This window comes from Haliotis asinina, chromosome 2, assembly GCF_037392515.1.
Source record: "Haliotis asinina isolate JCU_RB_2024 chromosome 2, JCU_Hal_asi_v2, whole genome shotgun sequence".
Taxonomy (NCBI): Eukaryota; Metazoa; Mollusca; class Gastropoda; order Lepetellida; family Haliotidae; genus Haliotis; species Haliotis asinina.
Window position 1 is genome coordinate 79,963,169 of NC_090281.1, and position 22,239 is coordinate 79,985,407.

The following is a 22,239-nucleotide window of genomic DNA, read 5'->3' on the forward strand; positions in this document are numbered from 1 at the left end:
ATGGAATCCGAGAAGGGACATTGTCGCGTTGACGCATTGTCGCGTTGTCGCCCTCTCAAAAACAAGCAAAATGAGGTGAAAATTAACCAAAACGCGACAATGCGACAACGCGACATTTTGCCTATTTGTCGCATTATCGCGATGTCGCGTGTCGCGTTTCGAATAACATTTTCTCTGTTCCTCCAAAGTGCGACACGCGACATAGCGACACCTTTCAAGGTCAAAATATTGTTGAAAACATGATTTTACACAGTTTATTGACTGGCAATAAAAATCCAGATTACTTTCCGAAATTGGCATTCGTTTTGAAGGCGTTTCAAGGTCAAATCACTACGTCACGTCTTGACTCGACACGGAACATCGCCATTGACAGATGGAGGAGAGGAGAGGCAGGTAAAAGAATGTGCAGTCTTAAGATCAGACAGAAGTGGAAAACATATGTCAGATACTATTACTTAGAATAGATTACCGCACCTTAAAAAGTCAGTTCTACTTCGAAGTAGAGCTGCAGAGTTGCGCTTTAGATATGATTACACATCCATGTGCTATTTACTTTTCTTTATCCACTGAAAGTCCGATATCACCATTACACTGGCACATAAGTGCAATCGGAACACTTTAATAGACCTAGACAGATACATACGTAGGAACGTTGCGGGTCTCACATGGCTACCTAGTTACTGTGTTAGTTGCTATGTAACTGCGTTGGTTTTTGTTTCTTTGACGTTGGTTCTGTGAAGATTATGAATTCATTGAATACTATGAGTGGCGTTGGTTGTGTACAAATACACACATTCTACTGCTCAGTGTGAGGAAAGTTGTATGGTACACAGTGCAGAGTAGGGACTCGACAGTTTCACTTAGGTGTTGATTCATGTTTATTAGTGACTGGTGCTCAGCTTATAGTGAAACTTAGGTACTACTTCAGTTCATCTTCGACTCTTGGATCACACCATTTTAGGAGTTCACTTTATTAAAGTGTCGTTTCATTAAGGAGCCGAAGACCTGGATTGGATTCTCTGTATAGGTCCAATGTGTAAATACATACCCTACTTTTTGAGCCGAAATACATATACGACGGAACAACAACGACCAGTAATTATTCTATTTGAATAATCATTATACATTGAACATAAATCTACTTTTAATGAACTTGTACTGTTTCATAAGCCTATCCTTTGGATTACATTGGGGTAGTTTCACTATTGACTAGCGTCGCGCGCGCACACACACACACACACATGTATACATGTAAATGTTCATGTTCTTTATCTAATGCTGAAACTCTGGGACTACGTCAGTCCAGCCACACAACCAATGACAGTTTTACATCTGTAGAATCTGATTTACAGGTAAACTTATATTACATCAGACCATTTTCTGAGTTCACTTTGTTAAAGTATTTAATATGCCACAACCAGTATATACCCTGGATTGAATGAGATATCAGAAAGATGAACGAGTGACAGTAGCAATTACTCTCTTTATTAAAATAATCACACTTAACATAAATATACATTTACTGAATGGACACCTATGGAACCAGTGATGTTTGCGAATGAGAGTAGTGCCCCGGCAAGTGCTGGGTTGGTGGAGACTCAGGACGCGAATGCAAGTGATCGCACTTTTTGAATATTTTATATGTGATCATTGGTAACTATCCAAATCGAGACATTTAAGAAACGAAACTCTGAAATCATATCAAATTTTCATTTTACAAGGGATATGTTAAGCATTATTCGTTATATGTATACGCTGAGGGATATGAATACAGGGAATTTTGTTACTGTTAATAATTTGCTGTGACAAAAGGTATAACAAATCCCCTTTGAACCATTAAAATTGACCAATTGACAAAGTCTGAAATATTATGTACTTACCAAAGATCAAGATACAACGACTCCGGAAGAGTCTAGTCAGTTCCATGCCAAAACAACTGTACGTCATGATTATTGTCAGCCAACAACTTTAGTCCGATCATTTTGGCACTGAGTACCATAATTTAAAGCTATTTTCTTGGGAACTATAAAAGATACTCCAACAACCTTATGACCACAAGAAAGAGCCCCTCAAGCTGCATACACCTCTGTTATTATTCCCAAACAGCCTAAGTCTGACTTAAGTTGTTTTGGCATGCAACCCTTGACGTATACTGAATGTTACACGGCGAGCATTTTCGAAGAGGCAGACAGATGTAGGTAGGCCGAATGAAGACACAACTCTAGTGTAACTGTAAGTATAAGTCCGTGTGTCTATGTCCAGTCAACACGACAACCAGCCCTATATATACACACAGTCACTGATTCGTGAGTATTCCAGCAAAGTATTTAAGCTTTGCGATTGACCTTGTGTTTACCAAGAGACAAAACACACTCCAAAGGGAGGAAACTATAAATCGCTACCTTAAAGGAGTGCTGCTAAAAAACTATTACGGTGATACGAAATGTGACCCAATAATAACAATCACTTAATAAATAACAATACAAATCAATGAATATCCAATCGAAGGGGTTGTCCTTTTTTCTAGAATACAATTCTCGTATCATAAGATGTCAAAGGGCGAACGTTTATTACTACACAGTGTCTAGCATATAAAGAGGACTGTACGAAAGTGACACGAACACCAACAAAAGATTGCTCAATTTCTGGGCACACTGCCCATTCATTTCAGGTTTTGTACTTGTGAACATGTATTGATCGTCAAAGCTTACGCCTCGAGTAAATGTCACTTTGAGATATAAATTGAAGTCAACGTAGGAATACTTTCCTTTGTTTAACCCATGAAAGTGAACTTCAACAAGAAACGTAGAATTACCAGGCCGAGCAAGAAATCTATAAGGGTCCCATAAATCAAGCTTAAATTTTGATTTATCATCCGTGGTATTGAGAGAGCCCCGTAACAGTCCGTAGTGAAGTTCCAGTGACGATCCCTGTCCCCTCCTTACATAAACGTCACCCAACAGATGCTGCCCGTATTTCCCAACATAACAATCGAGGCATTCTACGACGGTGTTCGTAACATCAGAATTATTTTGGGTGCTCGGTGTCATCATTCCCCATGGTGAAGGAAACGTGCATGCCGTGGAAGGATTTAGCCATGGTTGATCACCTATCAAAATATCTGTAATAAAAAATGAGATCACATTTTCTGCAGTGATCTGCGCCATTGGTTCTGGTCCATTGGTGCTTGAAAAGATTCCAAAGTCCAAGTCGGGGAAGAGTTTAAGTAAGGTTATGTAAGAATTTATGCCTCCAGCGTGCACCATTTGTCTATACCCTGGAAAACAACGTATACAATTAATATGTATGAAACTAAGAAACTTCCGACACATTACTTACATCATTATACATGTTTCTGACGTTATTAGTTGTTCACTGGTCACGAGGGCACCATGGGTTGATGTTCCCTCGACACCCTCGATGTCTGTTTGAATAAACATCGAAGGTACATCAACCCATAGACCCGGAGGGACCAATAAATAACGTATTTATGTTACCGAACACCTGAATGAATTGTTTTAAGCAAGGGTCTTCAGATTTGTTTCTAGTCATCGGTAGATTTCGCAGATAAGAAAAGACAGATTTAAAGTTATCTCCCTTCCATCGATTTGCATTCGCTAAATATCTTTGATTTCGGTGCATCATACATGATTGAATGTTATTCGAGATACCACGAAGTACGGAGTACATAGAAATGTTACTTGCTTGCAAGAGGTGTAAACTGAATAAGTGATTTTATTTTTACACAGCTTTTAGCAAGGGCTTCACACATTGTACCCATGTGGGGATTCGAACCCGGGTCCTTGGCGTGACGAACGATGGAGACAATGACAGGAGGGCGCTCAGCCAATCAGAAATACGATTTATCACTGAGGTAAGATAAAGTGCATTGATAAATTTTACAATAACAAAGAAACATGCGTATGTCAAAAAGTAAAAAACTCAAAGAATCTTAATTACCTGGGAAACCATTAGGCAAATTCCTTTGTGGTTGAACTTATATGTATCAGTCATTTAAAGACAGTGACACTATATGTTTCGTCCAAACCCTTAACAGAAAATCCTCAACATTATGTTAAAGTTAGTATGGGTAGTTAATAATATTCAGTGATAGTAATATTATGGTAACAATTAAAGATATAGAAACATGCGTTTACGCTGTTTAAATAATGATTTAACACCAAGCAAAGGTAGCTACAAGGAACTCACTTAAACAGTGACTCTCTACGAAAATGTTCGGGCTTCACTCTCATGTTAAACGTCATGATGTATGGAAGGTTGAGTGAGTGAGTGACTGAATGAGTATGGTGCTGCGCCGCCTTTAGCAATATTCTGGCAATATAACGACGGGGGACACCAGAAGTTATAAATAGGCTTCACGTCCCCCGAAGGGATTCGAAATCGGGTGTTCAGCGTGACGAGCGAACGTATTAACCTATAGGTCACCCCATCGCCCCTGAACGACAAAGTCTATTGTGACAAAAAGACTTTCCAGAAAGACTGTTTATGTTTTGAAATAAACAAATAATCAGCAATGATACCGATAAATAATGTTGTGCTTGCAAAATACGGATCGAACGTAACAGGGCAACGGGTATGATGTCAATGAGTTTATACCATGCTAACTTATCCAAAGGGCAAAAAGCAATAGCAAAGAACTTGCCAATTGCTGTTTCATGACTACATTATTGGTGATTGGAGCGTACACCATAATCATTTATGTGTGGGAGAAAATATCTAATTTCTGTTTCTTACCCTTATATGCTGATATATACCATGCATAACCGTAGGCATAGTGCAAGTCCATCACGGGATACTTCGGTTTTGACAAGGACCGATCAGTGTGAATACTCTCGTGAGGTTTGAAGACCTCCGCAAGTGTTTTAGACTTGACCAACGTGACGTTGTCCTCTGTCACTCCTTGCCTCAGTAGAAAGTGCATCCATTTAGCCATGTCCTCTGCCGAAGTCGCAATAGCACCCGCAGCCTCTGATGGGTGTATGCTGTAGATGAACCAAGATCAGGACATAAAAACACATCGTCCATCGCCATCGTGTTCGATTGCTTTCAAGGTCAGGCTGTCAACCACTGAATTACCTCCCATTACCCACCATACTGCAGTAGACTAATTGACATTTTGATGTCCTGTGCTGAGCTCGCAATATCACAAGCTGTATCTAATGGATACGTAAACATAATCCATCCCAACACGATAAAGAAAGCTTGTTCTTCAAATAACATCTTCTTGATCCAACGGCATCTAATGAGAACTGTTGCTCATGTTATCAACCACAGAATAATAATAGTATTAATTACAAAACTGGCCTAAGGACAATGATACATCTATTATAATCAAATGTGCCTAATGATCACAGTTGTGGTTATCATACACAATAAACCATTAAAGATGTAATGAAGACTTAACGCGTTTCATTATTGGTTACTGCAAAAGCGAATAACTCTTACTCATATACGGAGGGGTCCGTTAATGTGATCTTGTTCTCTACGTTATAGTACGGTTTTGCCATTCTTGTAGCATTTGTCATAATCGTCCTTGCCAGCACACGTGACTGCCTCATTCCCAGTGGTTTGAAGATCCGTTTCTCCAGAGTTGCTTCGTAAGATTCTCCTGACAACACTTCCACAACTCGGCCCAGCAGAGTGTACGCAAAGTTGTTGTACTCGTACATGTCACGGAATGGTTTAACTTCGGGAAGAAAACGGAAACGCCTGTACAAAGAACAGCAATGACATTACAATCGGTTTAAGCAGATTCTTTGCAACGTTACAACGTTGCAATATGCAATTATCGAGAATAAATATGAGGCAATTTGATAGATTTGGAAAAGTCATACTGTGTAAACTAGAACCCAAGGTCTGTTCCCTACGAGAGAACCAGCCCTAGTGTTAGGATTGGTTTCTTTGACAAAAGCGATTTATATCTGTTTTTAATTGTTTGGTTAGCAATGAAATATAAATAATGACAATAGGCATGCAGCCTTCAATAAGCTGAGGTATCAAATGTAGTCTGGCAGAGTGTCATTTAGATATTATTCAACGGAAGGTAACTGAGGAAAAATAAAAAAAAACACATAATAAAATAAAATTAAATAATTAAATGAATAAAAATAACATGAAAAGTAAAAACATGAAAAGTTTAATAAAATAAAAACAAAAAACAAAAACAAAAACGAACGGACACAAAAAGAGCATAGAAAACAACTACGGGAGCCTAAGAAGTAGGACGCTTGGATTTGCATTTGTGGTATCTCTTAATGTGGAAGTATCCTGATGGTTACGGGACAACGAGAACGCTCTGTTATAAACACACGTGTATCCTAAAACAAAATTGGTTTACTTGGCAAAATCAGCTCTTGTAAGCTTCTTGGGAAATCCAGCAAATAGGGTTATGACTGCGGGCTGGAGGCCCGTGCGGTGGCATAGAAGATCCCTCAGTGTAGTCTCCCTTGTTCTCTCCTCATCCACAAATTCAAAATCTGACCCCAACACGTCATTCACCTTTGACGTCCATGTTAAACTGTAACAATAATTGAACTGAACAGACACAGTCGTTTATAAGGGTAACTAGACACAGACTCTTGTAGCGACTATCCTTTTGTTTACAGAAATTTTCTAGGTAAACTTCAAACACATCCAGTAAAATGAATGTTGCATTCATAGATAAGGATTGATCAATGATGGGTTGAACTAAAGATCAAAATGTGCCTGTAAACATAAACGCAATGCCATTCAGGTTTGTCTCTGAATCTGATAACTGCATTAGTTTAAACATTTCTAAATAACTTCCAGGGATCCAGGGACACAAAACCCCTGCTTCCTCTTACTTTGAATGAGACCTGGTTTGTAATGGTATTTAAAACAAATAAATTTTTGCATATTAATAAATCAGGCGAGTCAAAGCATGTCCACGCAATGATGTAACATCGCACAAAGCTATGCATGTTTTAAACGTCCATCGTGGTTTCAAGCCACGAACCCAGGTACTGTTATCTGTTAACCCGTTAGACGTTAGACTGTTTCAGACATAAGTTCATTTGGAAAACAAATTATGGATATTCATGATAGATAATCAACGACTCCCCACTCTCTAACATCCATACTATAAAACAGTTGCTTACAGTACATATGCCTGTATGTTCACCGATTCACCGAGATACTGTTAAGTATTGTTAGTCTGTAACAGTGATGAGTGATTATAACTTGGAGAATATGTAGTGATGGTAAATTTGAAGCAACATCTGAAATCGGAGGCTACGGAAGCTTTCAAATGCATACTTGGTATACTAAATGCTTTGTGACCTTCAAAAATGGTATGTGAATACATTCTATTCCATCTGGAATGTAACTGCAGCGACAAAACACAGTATATTTATGAGATCACGATCATTTATTCCATAGAGAATATGGTAACTTCACCAAAAATGGACATACCGAAAGGTATTCACATTTTGATACAAGAATGTCTTCATCTTGCCAACTTTAAATGTTTTGTGAAACAATTTGTCTTGAAATGGATCCACTGAAATTGACATTTGAAACAATAAATGGGTCATCAGTAGTGCGGGTATTTGTCATGGCCCAAAATCACTCCCTGACATCGTCCCCTCGTCGATGGCGGGAGTTAACGGGGAAATCAGCATGGGCAGATTGTTCCATGCGTCTAACACGACCTGCCTGAGTTCTCGAATGTTGGCCACGGGTAGATTACTGGCTGACATACGCCTACACGTGTTCGGATTAATATTTGGACTTAAGCATGGTCAGTTCACGGATCCGATGTTGTGCTGTCTCTTAAGGTCGGTAATGATCCTAGCACGATGAGGACATACATTGTCGTCCTGGTAGATGTGTGCAGCATGGGGACTGGCGTGCAGAAATGGCAGCAAAATGTTCTCGATGATGTCCCGCCCATATTTCTCTGCATTTGGCGTTGTCCGGCTCCACGTTCACAAAGGTCGTTGCTGCCACCTTTGAGGAAGTTGATTCCAATTCTAAAATGGTTCCTGGCGTGTCATTCGTAGCAACCGTCTATCGTCCTTCAAATCGGTGTCTTTGAGTCGACCTCGACCAGCGGCAACCTTGATTTCACCTGTCTTGCTGTGTTTTTTTCACGATCTTGCAATCTGTCGCAAGGACATGCCACCTTATCTCGTGCGTACAATTTACCATTTTTTGGTCTCAGATAACTGTGAGGTTGTGAGCCATACTGCCGAATCAACTTACACAGCACTGCTCTGGAAACAGTGTCTTGGAAAATGTGTACATGTATGCACGTGCATATTGTTTTCTGAGCCGGTGAGTCGAATATATAGGCCACTAAAAACTGTTATTCATTCAGTATATGTATTTGAATGGTTTCATATACATCACGTATAATCAGGTGTTGCTGCCAATTGTACCATCAGTGTATATTGTCTGAATGTCTTTATCTCTCACATACCTTCCATTACTTTCGTCAATCATCATGGCCAAGAGGGTACTAGTGAAAGCCTTGGTCACAGATCCGATTCCAAACAAAGTGTCCTTAGTGACGTTCACTCCCTGTTCTATGTCCGCCTGTCCGAACCCCCGAGTCCACGTTTCTTCCCCCTTCACAACAGCCAGGGTCAGCCCAGTGATCCTTCTACACCTCATCACCTCCTCCACAAACATCTGCACCTTACTGGCTTGGTCATCGGCGAAAACGCTTGCAGACCCCGTAGAGACAGCGGACATGAGCAGCAGTGCTTGCATACACCACATCATCGTATCGGAATTTTGTAAGCTGACCCCGACACTATTTCTAGTCCTACATGTAAAATACTCAGCGTAAAGAGGATGCCAACTGAACTGAACGAGAGATGAGAGGACAGATTCTCCGAGGCAAAACTCTCACACAGACAGATACTGTGTGCTTTTTCTCCAGATATCAGGTAAGTATATGCCAGTAGTACTGTGGTGGTGGCGTCTGGAAGCCATGGCATGATAAAGAAGTCAGCTGCTGGCGGAGGAGCATTATTCTTAATGCTAGACAGGAATGCCGACGTGTTAGCTCATGGTAATTGTGTTCTCACGAGCATCTCATCTTGTATCGTGTTCAGATTTCTTTCTTTCTTATAAGACACAAAATGCATGGTATACATAGACAATCTCCGAGGCAAGACATGAATATTTACACATTGTCATGGATATTATTGGAGATTACTGTTGTGATCCTATATCACTACAAGCCAGGGAGTTTCATACTCCTGTGAAATCTCGATAAAATGAACACGAACAGTTTTCACATGCAAAGATTCTTCTCAAGCGAGTACATGTTTCCTTGAAAATCGAGGGATCCGGTAGTGTGAGCATGTTTTCCACATCACAGTACGGTCACGGTTTAGTTTCCGGAAGAAATCGGAAACGCTTGCACAAAGAACAATAATATCGTAAAAGAGTGGTTCAAACAGATACTTTACAATGTTATAGTGTGCGATACAGGATATTAATAACAAAGAAGTAAATATATTAAAGATCCCTGTGACTTTCATTTTGGTTTCTATGTTACCTTAATATATCAGACATGAGTCTTCAACGGCAACTGAATGGATTGGATCCGCCAGTTCAATGACTTCACTGAATACATGCCCTTACCTCCCGTCGATATCAGTCTCTGCGTTTTCTTGTAAATATTTCACAGACCGCTGTCAAATACCTGACTTTATTCCGATAATCAGGCAGGATGGCGAATCATCACTGCCAAATACACAAGGATATATCCAGGAGACTGAAGATGTGACCTTACTCATAACAATACTCTACTATTACAATGCCCTTGAGCTGGCTGCCTCAGATAGTCCAGGGTAAATACCGACGGCCCACGTGCTACCTTCAGTCAGTTGAACAGTGAAATGTAATCTAGTACAATGTCGTATTGAGATTGTATCATTTACGGGGAAGTTACTTTAGACTTCTGGTAAATGAAAACATACTATCTCAAAAAGAAACGCATAGGCGATTTGTATTTTAAAAATGTAGTCATTACCTATTGTGTTTAAACAATCGTTAAAATATGTAACAAAAGCGTGGATAACATGATTTTACACAATTGCACAGTCAAGTAAAAATCGATTTTACCTGGAAAATGAAGATTTTTTATGAGATTACTTACAAGGATTAAAAAGGCATTGCCAAAACGCAACAGAAATCACCTTCCACTTGAAATTGTGCAGCAAAGAGCATGTACTGTCTGACAATGAAAATCAAGATTGATTTCGGAAATTGACTTTCGTTTTGAAGGTCAAATCACTACTCCATGTCTTGACTCGAAACATCGCTATTGAAAGAATGCAAGCTGGAAATTACCAATCCTCTGTTGCCAGGCGTCTGAATATTAGTCTGAGTAAAATATCACGGCTTGCAGTTCGTTGCAATCAAACAGTTATAGCGAATGACCGTCCCCGTACGAACAGATCTCGAGTTACCACTGCAGCCGAAGATCGGTACTACAGTTGCGTGATCGTACTGCCACGTGTGAGAGCACAGTAGCCAAGCTGTCTCGACTTCGGAGGATATCCCGTCAAACTGCACAGAACAGGTTGAAAGAACTGATCTGAGGGCCAGGACACCTGACGTCGGGCACGTGCCACGTCGTCACCATGGCGTTCAACGTTTCCAATATCTAAATGTACTCACTTGGTTCTATAGACATTGCCGTCTTCTAAACTGGTGTAAATATTCATGCACTAATAAGGTCTATTTGTGGATGAGTTATACATGTTTGAAAATACAGCATTTTCGCAACAGATTTCTGGTCTATGCGCTTCTTTTATGGAATACTATATAAAGACTAATACAAAAAGGTACTACTGGAGTGAATTGAGCTTTATGCTTCAGTGTCTCAGCTATATATCGGTGTGGAAGGGCAATTAGGAGCATTTGGGTTTTACGTTTTTTAGTTTAGACTTCTTATGAATATAGAAAGTAATGGTTCAGTTGCTTCCATATCAATGGTATTTCTAGTTGAGTATTGTGAAGTTCAGGTTCACATAATGTGGAAGGCAAGTTAAAGGAAATTCACGAGAGCGCGAATGGTGCTGATAACCAAACATCATGATCGGTACTAAAGCCTTACTACTGGATCCGGTCAGCCCGGTCTTTCTTCTACACCGCATCGTCTCTACAAACACTTCCACCTTACTGGCCTGGTCATCGGTGAAAACCCTGCCGACTCCGTTGAGACAGTGAACATGAGCAGCAACGCTCGCATGCACTACATCACCTTTGCTTGAAGGCATCGAAGTAAAGATATCTGACACTCTACTTGTTTACTACATTTTTTCTCTGATTGTATATTGAATGTATTCCATAAAAGAATATAAATCGTACCCTTCACAATATGGCTGAAACATTTAACTCACTCACTTGTGATAAAATGTATAAGAGAGCAGCCATAGTGCCAACACAATCGCTCTGTAAAGAGGCCAGGTGTGTTTCAATTTATAACCTGTGAGACTCGGTGAGGTGAAATTGAAAAAAGTGCATCATACAACACACAGTGGAAGAGGAACACATATGTCAGCCAGTTAGAATAGAGTACTGCGTCCTTCGCAACTGCAATTTTGATGCGGTGTACACGGATCTTATCAATTCATGACTAACTTACCTTGCAGGTATCTATGCCGAGAGACGTGCAAGGACACAAGGGGTGATTCATATATTTTGTGCCTACCATAAAACGAGGTATGGATTATAATGAATGAATAATATTCTGTGACAGACAGTTCAAGTCACGTAGGACTTACAATGGTTATAGTAAATAGCACACGAATGTGTAACCACCACTTAACGCATAACCACTACTGTGCTTCTTCGCCATCGCCACCTTTAATTTAAATTCCGTTCTGCCTCGGAGTAGTGTTGCTGAGCTGCACCCATATACTATTCACTATTGACTAACCACCATAAGTCGTACATCACTAAAACACTAGTCTGTAAAATGGATTCGTTGGTGGACTGATCCACACATAGGAACTTAGCAGGCCTGGCATCGTCTAGTAGTTATTTTGTTAGTATATAACTGCATTGTGCCCTTTGTGTTTACTTCTTAGACTGGGTCATTTGAATATTATGAATATTCAGAAAACAATGAATAGGGTTCCCTGTGGATAAGTACACGGGTTCTCCTGCCGTAGCTATACGTGGAAAATATGCTTGGTACACAAAGCTAAGCGGGGAGTTTCAGTTTGTGGTTGATTTATTATAATTGATGAAGCTTATGGAGAACATTTGGGATTACATCAGGCCACCATCACCTCGTACTGCACAAGGCCATTTTAGGAGTTCACTTTGTTAAAATGTCATTTCAGCAAGGAACCGAAGACCTGGATTCGGTTCCCCATACGGATACAATATGTGAAGTCCATTTCTGGTGTCCCCTCTCCATGATATTGCTTTAATGTTGCTAAAACTGTGTAACTAATAACTAAAATGTCTAAAAGTAAAACTCCTTAACTATACATACCTTACTTTTTGAGGCGAAATATAAATCCGAAAGAACAACTATCAGTAACAACTGATATTTTATTTGAATATTCATTATAAACTGAAGATAAATATACATTTAATGCATTTGCACGGCTTCATACTTCTCACTATGTTTCCGTGTAAGGCTGACCAGGGTAACTTATGTAACATGTAAGCGTGGTTTTCGAGTATACCATGCTTCCCGCAAGAGACACCATTGAGACACAAGGACTTATGCAAATGCAAGATACTATAACAACTGGGCCACTTATGAACTTCCATCAATCTTAGAAACATGGTGTCATTAACATTCACCATGCATGGTATCTGATTCTAATCAGATCGTTTCAAAATATCGACGAGGTATCATTGCATGATGAAGAAATGGTATTTGCTTGATCAACACGTATATTCATGTGTATTGCCATGTCAGGAATGTATCAGTCCCAAAAGTACACCAATAATTGTTGACGTTTTTGTGTCGTACGTACGTATACGTTTCGCCCGACCCATTAACCTGTTACAAAAATAGGCTCAAGATAATGGTGGAGACTCACAATAGTAAAGTTCATGTGGCCTTGGTAATTTTACAGAAATACCTTCATATATGTGTTGCCAGAGGTGGCCTTGGTAATTTTACAGAAATACCTTCATATATGTGTTGCCAGAGCCAGAGTCAGAGATGTACGTATAAAAGCAATAAATCAATGGGGACAAAAAAAAAGCAGTTATAGAAACGATGTGGCCCAGAAACGTATTTACAGTAAGTAAGAAGCTGCCGTCCATATACTTCACTTATAATTTCACCAACTTCTGCATGCTTCTCACTATTCTTGAGTTTAAAGGTTGTTTAATGATCAGTGGTATTGAGCAAGGGATACGCTAAGTAAATATTCATTCTTCTGTAATGCCGGATATGAAGGAAATGAATTAAATATTGAATTGAGGGAGTTACCCTTCTGTTCTTTCAAAAAAGCATTTCTCTTACCATGAAATGCCAAAGAACGAACACACACTGCTGGAAGTCTATATCATATAAAGCAGACTGCACAAAGTGACACGAACAGCAACAAAAGAATGCTCAACTCCTTGACACTCTGACCATTCGTTTCAGTTTTGGTACCTGCGAATATGTTTTTATCGTGAAAGCTTATACCTCTGGTAAATGTCATCTTGTGAGGTAAAATGAGGTCAACGTAGGAATACCTTCCTTTGTTTAACCCACGGAAGTTTACTTCCACAAGAAACGTAGCGTTTCCAGGCCGAGCAAAAAACCTATAAGGGTCCCATAAATCAAGCTTAAATTTTGTTTTATCATCTGTGGTATTGAGAGAGCCTTGTAACCTTCCGTAGTGAAGTTCTAATGACGACCCAGGTCCACTCCTAACATCAACGTCACCAAGCAGATGCTGCCCGTATTTCCCAACATAGCAATCAAGGCAGTCTACGTCGGTGTTCGTAACATCAGAATTATTTTGTGTGCTTGGTGGCATTTTTCCCCATGGCGAAGGATACGTGCATGCCGTGGAAGAATTCAACCAAGGCTGGTCACCCATCAAAATATCAGAAACATAAAACGAAATAATGTTTTGCGCAACTCCCTCATCCGTACTTCCTGGTCCATTGGCACTTGAAAAGATTCCAAAGTCCAAGTTGGGGAAGAGTTTAAGGAAGGTTATGTAAGAATGTAAGCCTCCAGTGTGCATCACCTGTCTATATCCTGGAAAACAACGGACACATTTGAAATACATGAAACTGAGAAAGCTGACATCACTTCGGGCACATTACTTATATCTTGGTACATGTTTTTGACATGGTCCATTGGAAATTTATTTTGATTCATAAGTAACATGTTGATGGAAAAATGTCAAAAATGTGATGGCGTAATCATTCCCGATTACCTTCGAAAACACTGACTAAAGTTATATGAAAGTTTAATGATGTCACCATATGTTTCGTCAAACCACTCAACCAGACCAGATATGGAATAATATGTGATGATAGTAATATTTTACACTTGAACTGATGAAAGGATTTGTTTACGATGCTTAAATAAAAAATGCTAAAGATGACTATAAGAAGCTCAGTCAATCAGTGACAAAAAATATTCAGGAACGATCCTTTATGCTGTGAAATTTTACTTATCAGGTTTCCACTGTAATTAGCAATGATACCAATAGATGCAATAATGCAAAATACAGAATCTGTCAGAACAATGTGTGTGGTGTCAATGTTTTTATCGAGTGCAAAATTATTCATAGGGCAAATTAATAGAGAAGAGCTTGTTCATTGTTGTTTCATGACTAGATTATTGGTGATTATGTGTGGGAGAAAATATCTAATTTCTGTCTCTCACCCTTATATGCTGATATAAACCATGCATAGCCATAAGCATACTGCAAGTCCATCACCGGATACTTCGGCTTTGACAAGGACAGATCAGTAGGAATACTCTCGTGAGGTTTGAAGACCTCCGCAAGTGTTTTAGACTTGACCAACGTGACGTTGTCCTCTGTCACTCCTTGCCTCAGTAGAAAGTGCAACCATTTAGCCATGTCCTCACCTGAAGATGCAATAGCACCCGCAGCCTCCCCTGGATGTATGCTGTGGAGAACCAAGATCAGGATATAAGCATATCAAAAGACGTCTTTCAATTTTGATTGATGCTCACGCTGTTTGTTGCGGAAATACCTCGCCTTGACTTGGTTATGTACAGGCGGACAAGTGAGAACCACGTTGACTGTGACTCAAGGAATAATGAATACAGCCACTATGATGAAATGATAATAATAATATATAGTCTGGTTCATAATTATTGAGAATTTTTCTTCTTACTTTGAGCTATCCTAACACCTCAACTGATTCACTGATACTTAAAACTAAGTAATGGTATAAGGGAGGTAACTCATCTTGGCCTACTGAGTATAGTACAATTAGAGTTACCTCCCCTGAATTTGTAGCAGACGTCATTTTCCTCAGCACTGTCAACAATGTCTGCTGAAGATAAAAGAAGGTTGATTTTTGAGTTGTGTAATCAAGGAATTGATGATGTAAATACATTGGCAGAGAGAACAGGAACTCCTCTTTCTACTGTGTATAGGATTAGGAAGAATTTTAAAGAGGGAAAGGATTTGGGGCACCAGAAAGGAGCAGGGAGACCCAGAAAATTGGACTTCTCAGATCGCGTCCGGCTGGGAATTTTAGCGTCTAAAAAGCAAAGGGCAAGCATCTCCAACATCAGGTATGAAATGATAGAAAGGGGATCAACAGTTGTATCAAAATCTACAGTTAGAAGAAATTTGATTGATCTTGGATGGGAGAAAAAGACTGGAATTCCTTCTCCTCTCATGAAACAAGAACATAAAGACAGGCATGTTGAGTGGTGTTTGGCACATGAAAACTTTGACTGGGAAAATGTGATTTTTACTGATGAAAGCTCAATATGGGTATATCCCAAAAATGTGAAAATATGGACAAAGTTTGCGTCAGCACCGTTGTATCGACGACCTAAATACAGCCCAAAGTTTCATGTATGGGGAGGGATATCGTTATTAGGAACGACCCCGCTGTGTGTGTTTGAGGGAAATCTGACAAGTCAACGCTACACTAACATATTAGATAATTTTCTCCTTCCAAGTGCACGTGTCTTTTATGGAAATGACTAGATTTTGCAGCAAGATAATGATCCTAAACACACCGCAAAACATGCCAAGCAGTGGTTTCAGGAGAAAAATGTGACTGCATTACCATTTCCTGCATCTAGTCCTGACTTAAATCCCATTGAGAACATTTGGGGGATGATGAAGGAATGTGTGAATCAAAAGGGGTTGACAAAAATTGAAGATATGAAGAGAGAAGTGGTCCGATACTGGGACAGCATAACTCACGAGACACTAACCTCTCTGATAGGAAGTATGCCTACCCGTCTTAGACTGTGCCGTGAAGCTCAAGGAGACTTGATAAAATATTAAATTGTTACCTACACAACATGAAAAGGTCAGTTCACTTTCACAATACATTCAATTTTATCTGGTTTGTTCTCGTTTAATAATATGAAATGCTTTAGCTATTCTCAATAATTTTGAACCATATTGTAATACTAGCATATTTGTAACGCACATAATTATATCCACGCGCAAGCCTGCTCATAGCGCACAAAACAGCGTTTACAGGAAAGAGCTATACTTCAAGAACTATCTTGAACAAGTGTGTTTTTAGGTTGGATTTCAAGGAATGAAGGTAACAACATCTCAGAGGTTCTGCGGGAGACTGTTCCAGGCAAATGATCCTGTATGGACAAAGGACCTGTCTCCGTACATCACTGCCTTTACTTTGGGAACACAAGCAAGTTCTTATCCAGTAAGCGGAGAGATCGGGAAGGCATGTACACTGTTAGAATATTGGATAGAAAAGAGGGTGTCGTTCCAGTGAGACAGCGGAAAACAAGGCGCAAGAGTTTAAACTGGATCCGGACCTCGATCCACGTGTCCAGTGGTAGCAGTTATTTCTGATAAAAATGGTTATACATCGTTAAACATTACATATGTAATAAACGTGCTCTTGAGATTGAATGCGTGTTTCTGTTTTCAAGAGAGAATAAATCTTACTCGTAAATTGAGGGGTCCGTTAATATGAGCTCGTTCTCTACATCAAAGTACGGCTTTGCCATTTCTGATGCATTTGAGGTTATCGTCTTTCCCAGAACCTTTGACTGGTTCATTCCAAGTGGCTTGAAGATCCGTTTCTCCAGAGTTGCTTCATAGGATTCCCCTGACAACACTTCCACAATTCGGCCGAGCAGAGCGTACGCCCAGTTGTTGTACTCAAAGACATTACGGAAGGGTTGGACCTCCGGAAGAAATCGGAAGCGCCTGTATAAAGAACAACAGTAACAGCATCATAAGTGGTTCATGCAAATTCGTTACAATGTTATAGTGTGCAATTACAGTGTATAAATAACAGGCAAATGAAGGTATTTAGTGAATATCTTAATATCTGTTGCCACGTAACATCAGTTGTTATCGGTAGGGTTGAATGTGCTTTCAGTTTCGAGAGAACCAGTCCTTGTGCTAGCATGCAGAAATGATTTCATTCAAGAGACTTGACAAAAGCAATTTACATCCGTTTTTTTTCAATTATATGGTTAGCGATGAAATTCAAATAATGAAGACCAACATGGAACGTTTAATAAATCGAGGAGTGACATTTAACCTGGTAGAGTTTTTTGTATTGATATCAGGGGTAGATAAATGGAAAAAAATGAAGTATTTCAGATTTAGAAGTAGAATTTCTCTTTTACATGAATTGTAATTCTATTTCTGTTATATTATTGTGTGTTTACGTACACACAGATTTACAGAACTCACATGAATTCCACAAGAACGAATTTATTCTCACAAATCTAACACAATGATCGGGAGGAATATTGAATACGTCTGAACAGAGGATACTTGAGCATGATTAGCAGCCATATCCTCCGGAGATCATAGATGATTAGACAATGGGACTCCTGTGTTATGATCACATAAATGCCCTATATAACAGGTTTACATGGCTAAATCAGGTCTGGTGAAATTCTTGGCAAATCCGGCAAGTAGCGTTAAAGTTGCCGTCTGGAGGCCGGTGCGGTGGCACAAAAGATCCCTCAGTGTAGTCTCCCTTGTTCTCTCCTCGTCCACAAATTCAAAATTTGACCCCAACACGTCCTTCACCTTTGATGTCCATGTTAAACTGTAACAATAATTGAACTGAACAGACACAGTCGTTTATAGGGGTAACGACCAATATTCTGTGGAATCGAGTATTTGTCTCCATACATAAAAGGTTTGTGTAAGCCCCAAACGACAGATTGTAAATCTCAATTCAAGTAAACTGACTATATACTAATTTGTTTGGCAACTCTAAATGATACTCTGTATGCTTAAATGCACTCACTGTAGTACTCTAGCACACTATGCAGTACTTTATCACAAGCAATACAAGCAGTATTATTATCCCAAAAGTGACTATGAATTCGACAACTTCTAGTTCTTTAGCAGTAATTCTTGTGCAAAAGGGTGACCAGCACGAGTAACCAAAATTTGTATAATCTGTTTTGCATGACAAAGGTCGTAAAACGCTTACAACTCTGAGTACTCGAACTCAAATTAGTATACATTGCTTGAATTACCTTCAGAGATCAGACGAAACAAACACGCCTGTGTATTAGGCGATGACCTGGTTTATAATATTCTTTAAAATGATATTGTTTGCAAAAAGATATTACTTCAAGTTAAGGCCTGCCATCGCAATGAGGTAACATCGCCCAAAGTTACTCAGGTCCGTCACGGTTTCAACACCCGCGAGCATAGTTATAGTTGTCTTGTACCGATTAACCAGTTAGACAAACATACGTGTACTTCTCTCCAGACATTAGTTCTTTTAGACAACATTCTGTGGGCTTACGATATATAGATAGATCAATCACAATTCCAGACTCACTAACTTATTTACCTCGAGACAGCTGGTGGCATTAGTGCCCATGCCTATGTATTCACTGATGTACAAATATTGTTGTAAAAGTACAAAGAGTCTGTCACCTGTTCAGTTTCTCGTCGAATGCATAATTTCCATGTATTTCTGTCTCTCACATACCTTCCGTTACTTTCGTCAATCATCATAGCCAGGAGGGTGGTCGTGAAAGCCTTGGTCACAGATCCAATCCCAAACAATGTGTCCTTAGTGACGTTCACTCCCTCTTCTATGTCCGCCTGTCCGAATCCCCGGGTCCACGTCGCGTCCCCTTTCACCACTGCCACGGTCAGTCCGGGGATTTGTCTGCACCTCATCACCTCCTCCACAAACATAACCACCTTAGTGGCCTGGTCATCGGTGAAAACCCCCGCCGACACCGTTGAGACAGCGGACATGAGCAGTAACAACGCGACAACACACTGCACCATCTTCCTAGAAGTCATCGAGGTACAAGCTGAACCTGTCGCTATGTCTAGTCTTATATATTAACTACACCCACAGAGTAAACATATCATCCTGGAAAGAGGCGATATAGTTTCAGATTGCAGATAAAGTGTGCTCATTTTTATCGCGGTAAAGCACTCGTATCTGTTAGAAACTACCTGGATTGAACTGAGGATGCGGTGACAAAAGCTCTCAGCGGCAAATACATGACACAGATAGACACTGTGTGATTTTCCTGCAAACCAGCAAACAAATACACACTAGCAGTACTATTGTGATGCCTGGAAGGCATGGTATGATACAGGAGATAAATGCTGGCGTAGACGCTCCAGTCTTTATGGAAGCTAGCATTGTTGACATGCGTCAGCTCGTGGTATTTGTGATGTAAGGAACACGACATCTTGTATCTTGCCGACGCAGGCATGTGATTCATAGGTAGTTAGCTGGGTCCACGAGATGGAACATGATGCAAATTATTCACAGTGAAAGTTAGCTCGTGGTAACTGGGTTGCTACGAGCATGTTATCTTCTATCTCGTCCTGATTTCATTCGTATACACCGCACACATGGGGCTGTTAGGTAGCTAGCTGTGTCCACACTATGAGGATATAATGCATATTATTCATGTACAAAGTTCAAGGCAATATAAAACATTTACAATGGCCATGGATATTACTAGAAATTGTGGTCCTGCATAACTTCGGTCTGTTTACTTTCATGATTATATTAGTGAATAAAGCTGGTTCTGTGGCTTCTGAATAACACACTCAATGTGATCATTTGCGGTGGAAAAGCTGAGCGAAGTTTCCCGTGGGAACATGATAAAGTTGGGGCTAACGCAGCCATTTCGAACAGTTGTATTCGTATGTGTAACACTGAAATGCCAAAATGAAGAAGTCCATGGGTTTATCCTTTCCTTGATTGCAACAACCGCGCTGACATGGGTATGACAAATCGAAGATTTGAATCCGTTATCATCATCGGTTTATGTCTAAACTTGAACAGTCATTGACATTGGAACCGGTAACCATCGGATTATGTAAGGAAGGGAGATCACTGACCTGCTCATGTTTCTCAAATATGAAAGGGAGCATTATTCGGCATATCTCTTCATGCCACGGAAAAAATGAGCAACGACTCTCGTGCCTCCTTGTATCTCGACAACACAGGCTAACTGTAGCGCAAATGTGCATGCGCAGCGTAGAGAAAATGACCACTATTCATATGTGCGAGCGAAGCGAGAAAAGGTTGGCAACGCACTTCCCTCACTTCGGTTCAACAAGTATTTTTCATATCAAAGATACACTCCCATTTCCTCTCTAGGTTGTGCTCCCGTCATATTTAATAATGTCTATGTCTAACGCCATATTTAATAATTACTCACGTGAAATATGTTTTATTCAACATTTTAAGCGCCACTCGTGGTATTCAGTTCGTTCTTCGCCCCCATTACCCCTGCCGGCTTCCGGCTCAGCGGATAGTGTTGATATATAGTAAAATCTGAATTAGAGTTAAACTTGCATTACATCAGACTATCTTCGGACTTAACTTTGTTAAAGTATTTGATATGTCACAACCAATATGTACCCTGTGATGAATAATATATAAGAAAGAACATGCACCAATAACAATTACTCTCTGTTCAGTAAAATAATCAAACTGAACATGATTATACATTTATTGAATGGACACAGCTCCATACAGCCCATGATGTTTGCGAGTGAGAGTAGTTTCCAGCACGTAGCGACGCAGGACTTATGAGTCTGCAAGCTGCCGTACTTAAGTTGAAATAGCTGGGCCAAATATGAATATTATGCAACTGGATGCACTTTAAATAAGCTTAGCACCTTATCCAAACCACGTCGTAAAGAAGGTATCGAGGTATCAGGACCTTGGTCATGAATTTGCACAGAGATGCGTTTCATTCACAATTAGGTTATGAAATGGTATTTGGTATTACAATATTTCTATACATGTCGGCAAGGTGTCAGTTCACAAGCAAAAGTACACGACGCTACGGCGGCCAAACATACATTCGAGTTTACATGTGTGTGCGTGGGACGGTTTGCCCAAGCATCATTCAGTCACAACAATAGACGTAAAAGAATGGTGGCGATTAACGACAGAAATTCCGATTAAATGTAAACGTCATATGGTCAACTTTACAGAAACACCTTCTTTGCTGGTACTGTGCACAATGAACCATTTTCATCATGTACAAAAGAAACAAAATCTTACCGTTTATTATTGAATCTGATCATTGATAAATAAATCTCAAGGTCAGAAGACTCTGATCATTGATATATAAATCTCAAGTTAAGAAGGAAAAGCATGTACATCATACGAAATTTTCATTTCATTTCGGTCTGAGATATGCTAAGTAAATATCGGTTTAATATTTATTTTGCGGTAAATTAATACAATGAATTATCCATCTATCCAGGAAACAATCCTATTGACATAAGACTTAAGGTGTCAAAGGACGAACTTAAGCTACTTGAATGTCGTTACCATATAGAGCACACTGCACAAAGTGACACCAACACCAACACGAAAGTTGGTTTGGGTGAATATATCTTTATCGTAAAAGCTTTTACCTCTGGTAAATGTCATCTTGTGAGGTAAAATGAGGTCAACGTAGGAATACCTTCCTCTGTTTAACCCATGAAAGTTCACGTCTACAAGTAACGTAGCGTTATCAGGTCGAGCAGAAAACCTATAAGGGTCTCATAAATCAAGCTTAAATTTTGTTTTATCATCTGTGGTGTTGAGAGA

At 39.7% G+C, this 22,239-nt stretch overlaps 2 protein-coding genes across 2 annotated transcripts; both read right to left on the bottom strand.

Annotated features, from left to right (window-relative positions):
• Nucleotides 1-2,573: 2,573 nt before the first annotated feature.
• On the bottom strand, nucleotides 2,574-8,766 carry LOC137272037 (uncharacterized). The gene is made up of 5 exons (XM_067804409.1): nucleotides 8,462-8,766; nucleotides 6,359-6,538; nucleotides 5,467-5,730; nucleotides 4,756-5,003; nucleotides 2,574-3,277 (listed from the first exon to the last, which is right to left on the bottom strand). Exons 1-5 carry the CDS (start codon nucleotides 8,764-8,766, stop codon nucleotides 2,574-2,576), a joined length of 1,701 nt encoding a protein of 566 aa, XP_067660510.1.
• Nucleotides 8,767-9,437: 671 nt separating this feature from the next.
• Nucleotides 9,438-20,642, bottom strand: LOC137272918 (uncharacterized). Its single transcript, XM_067805339.1, has 5 exons — nucleotides 19,141-20,642; nucleotides 18,058-18,237; nucleotides 17,115-17,378; nucleotides 14,864-15,111; nucleotides 9,438-14,227 (listed from the first exon to the last, which is right to left on the bottom strand). The coding sequence occupies exons 1-5, from the start codon at nucleotides 19,461-19,463 to the stop codon at nucleotides 13,539-13,541; spliced, it is 1,704 nt and encodes a 567-aa protein (XP_067661440.1). The 5' UTR covers nucleotides 19,464-20,642; the 3' UTR covers nucleotides 9,438-13,538.
• Nucleotides 20,643-22,239: the final 1,597 nt, after the last annotated feature.